Source organism: Vulpes lagopus, chromosome 18 (genome assembly GCF_018345385.1).
Source record: "Vulpes lagopus strain Blue_001 chromosome 18, ASM1834538v1, whole genome shotgun sequence".
Classification (NCBI taxonomy): Eukaryota; Metazoa; Chordata; class Mammalia; order Carnivora; family Canidae; genus Vulpes; species Vulpes lagopus.
In genome coordinates, this window is record NC_054841.1 from 43,569,457 (window position 1) to 43,572,613 (window position 3,157).

Sequence of the window (3,157 nt, forward strand, 5' to 3'; positions counted from 1 at the left end):
GTCGTGGGCTCTGTGGGCCTTCACTGATGTTTCTGTTGGTGCCACCATGGGCACCAGGCCATTTAAAGCTGGTATTTAAGAGAATGGAAAAAAGAACAAAAAGGGATAGTTTCCATGCTCTTTCTGACTGTTAGAAGACTCCTTTTCCACTTTATTTTTTTAAATGTTATTCATACTTATTTTTATTCATAAGTTTTTAATGAGATCATTACCAATACATACATTATTTTCCTTAACTTTATTTTTACATTAAGCCAGTATCTGTCATGCAACCATCAAAAACATCCCAGTAAATTATACAGGTTTGTAGTCCAATTTAGACTCTAGTTTCTTAGAATCAGCCACTTTTATGACTGCTTTCATGAAGTCTTCCTGTACTACAAAATCATGATCAGCACGAATTGCAAACATACCTGCTTCAGTACAAACATTTCTCAGGTCTGCTCCATTAAAGCCATCTGAAAGCTTCACAGTCGCCTCATAATCTATTTCACCATGCTTTGTAATGGGACCTGCATGGATTTTCAATATATCTAATCTTGCTTGTTCGTTTGGCAAATCAATATGTATTTTTCTATCTAATCTTCCTGGACGAAGCAAAGCAGGATCCAGTGTATCTGGTCTGTTTGTAGCCATGATCATTTTAACTCTATGTAGAGTATCAAACCCATCCATTTGATTCAGTAACTCCATTAAAGTTCTCTGAATCTCTCTATCAGCTGAAGTACCCTCAGAAAACCGACGACCACCAATAGCATCTATTTCATCCATAAAAATAATGCATGGTTGGTGATCCCTGGCATAATTAAACATTTCTCTGATCAAACGAGCACTTTCACCAATGTACTTGTCTACAATAGAACTAGATACAACCTTTAAGAAATTGCAGTCTAGCTGGCTAGCAACAGCTCGAGCCAAGAGTGTTTTTCCTGTACCTGGTGGTCCATATAACAAACAGCCTTTTGGAGGTATTATTCCTACACGCTGGAATAATTCTGGGTTTGTAAGAGGTAATTCTATCACCTCTCTTAATTCCCGAATCTGTTCTGATAGTCCTCCAATCTCAGAATAAGAAACATTCCCAGGGTCCTCATGAGACACGTTGTAGACCAACGGATCCACTTCTCTTGGCAAATATCTCATGATAGTTAGTGTAGTCATATCCAAAGCAACTCTTGTTCCTGGCTTCAGCTTACTTTTGTCAAGCTGTCGACGACAACCCACAACATATCTTGGTCCATTTGTAGCTTTAACAATGAATTTTTCTTCAGTTAGTTGCTTAAGTACTTCACCCACAATCTGCCCAACACTTTGTAGGGCCTTCAGATCATTTTCAGACTTTTCATACTGCTTGGTAAGTTCTTTTAATTGTTCCCTTAACTCCTTGAGACGGCCGTCGATCTCCTTGTGCTCCAGCAGCTTCTTGCGGTAGTCCTGAAGCCCTTATCTCTTGGGTCCGCCATGATGAGAAGCCATCGCTCATAGGGGATGCCGGGAATCCCTTTTCCACTTTAAAGCCAAAACTAGAGGTTTCTTCTAGAGCTGTTCTGTCTATACCTATGCCCACATCCAGGTTTTAGGCTGCAACTTAAGTCTACGCCAGAGAGTACTGGAGGAAAATAAAATGGAAAATCACTGTGAGTTCAATGACATTTGAGTTCTGTACTTCTTCCCTCATCTCCTTGGCAGTGTTTACTTTTTGTGGTCCTCAAATAGCTGCTCCTTGCATCTGTACAGATTATAGCTGCATTCGGTGGAGGCAACACACTGGAGTATACCACCCCTCCATCTTACCCCGAACTGGAACCTCCTCTGGGTTATTTATTTATTTATTTATTTATGCCTTTTGGAAGACACTTTCATACCTCCCTCATCACTGAGAAGTACTTTTGTGATCCCCTTCCTCTTGTACTGCTCCTTTACTCCTGAGACATCCTCCAACAACTAATACATTCTAGTAAAAAAATCTGTGGTAAAGCTCAACTGAAAATATCATCAACCTTAGAAACTCCTCTGCCCACAATGCAATAAAAGATCCAGACCCTTTCCCCTGTGATTGTTTGTTAGCCAGGTTCTAACTCAAACATTTGCTGATCAAGAATGACATAATTGGCATGATACTAAAGATGGAGGCCTTATTTACCATTGGACATTTACCACTTCTTTATACAGACAGTACAAACAAGATAAAGATGATGGGATGCAGTTGAAATCCGCCCAATCAAAATGATAGGAGAGAAATATTCAACCAATATTTGTTAAATTAAAGCCCTGATGTTTATAGCAGCAATGTCCACAATAGCCAAACTGTGGAAGGAGCCTCAGTGTCCATCGAAAGATGGATAAAGAAGATGTGGTTTATGTATACAATGGAATATTACTCAGCCATTAAAAACGACAAATACCCACCATTTGCTTCAACGTGGATGGAACTGGAGGGTATTATGCTGAGTGAAGTAAGTCAATCGGAGAAGGACAAACAGTGTATGTTCTCATTCATTTGGGGAATATAAATAATAGTGAAAGGGAATATAAGGGAAAGGAGAAGAAATGTGTGGGAAATATCAGGAAGGGAGACAGAACATAAAGATTCCTAACTCTGGGAAATGAACTCGGGGTGGTGGAAAGGGAGGAGGGCGGGGGGTGGGGGTGAATGGGTGACAGGCACTGAGGGGGGCACTTGAGGGATGAGCACTGGGTGTTATTCTGTATGTTGGTAAATTGAACACCAATAAAAAATAAATTTATTAAAAAAAAGTAAAGCAGTGTAATTGGTATAACCTTCTTAGAAAGGAATTTGGAATAAAACCAAAAAAATGTTAAAGCATTTGTACATACTTGGGAATTTATCCCAAGGAAATAACTAAAAATGAAGCTATATACTAAAAAGGTACTTACTAAATAATTATCTCTAATAGCCAGGCATTGGAAATAACCTCAGTGTACCCAGACTAGGGAACATTTCATTAAATTATAGTACATAAATAGTATGTCATGGAATATAGTCATTCAAAATGAATATTTTGAGCATTATGTAGGTGGATACAAAAATGGATCAATTATCTATTGCTGTGTAATTTTAACACTAACTAGACCAGATTAAGCTTCTTGGTCCTGAAAGGGACCAAAAAGCTATGGATGCTACCCAAATGAAAGG

General features: G+C 38.8%; 1 protein-coding gene across 1 annotated transcript; it reads right to left on the reverse strand.

Annotated features, from left to right (window-relative positions):
• Nucleotides 1-271: 271 nt before the first annotated feature.
• LOC121478103 (26S proteasome regulatory subunit 10B-like) lies at nt 272-1,493 on the reverse strand. The gene is given in 2 exon segments (XM_041732937.1): nt 272-1,442; nt 1,445-1,493. Coding segments are annotated over 2 exon segments (1,167 nt in total). The 5' UTR covers nt 1,464-1,493; the 3' UTR covers nt 272-294.
• Between the last annotated feature and the right edge of the window lie 1,664 nt (nt 1,494-3,157).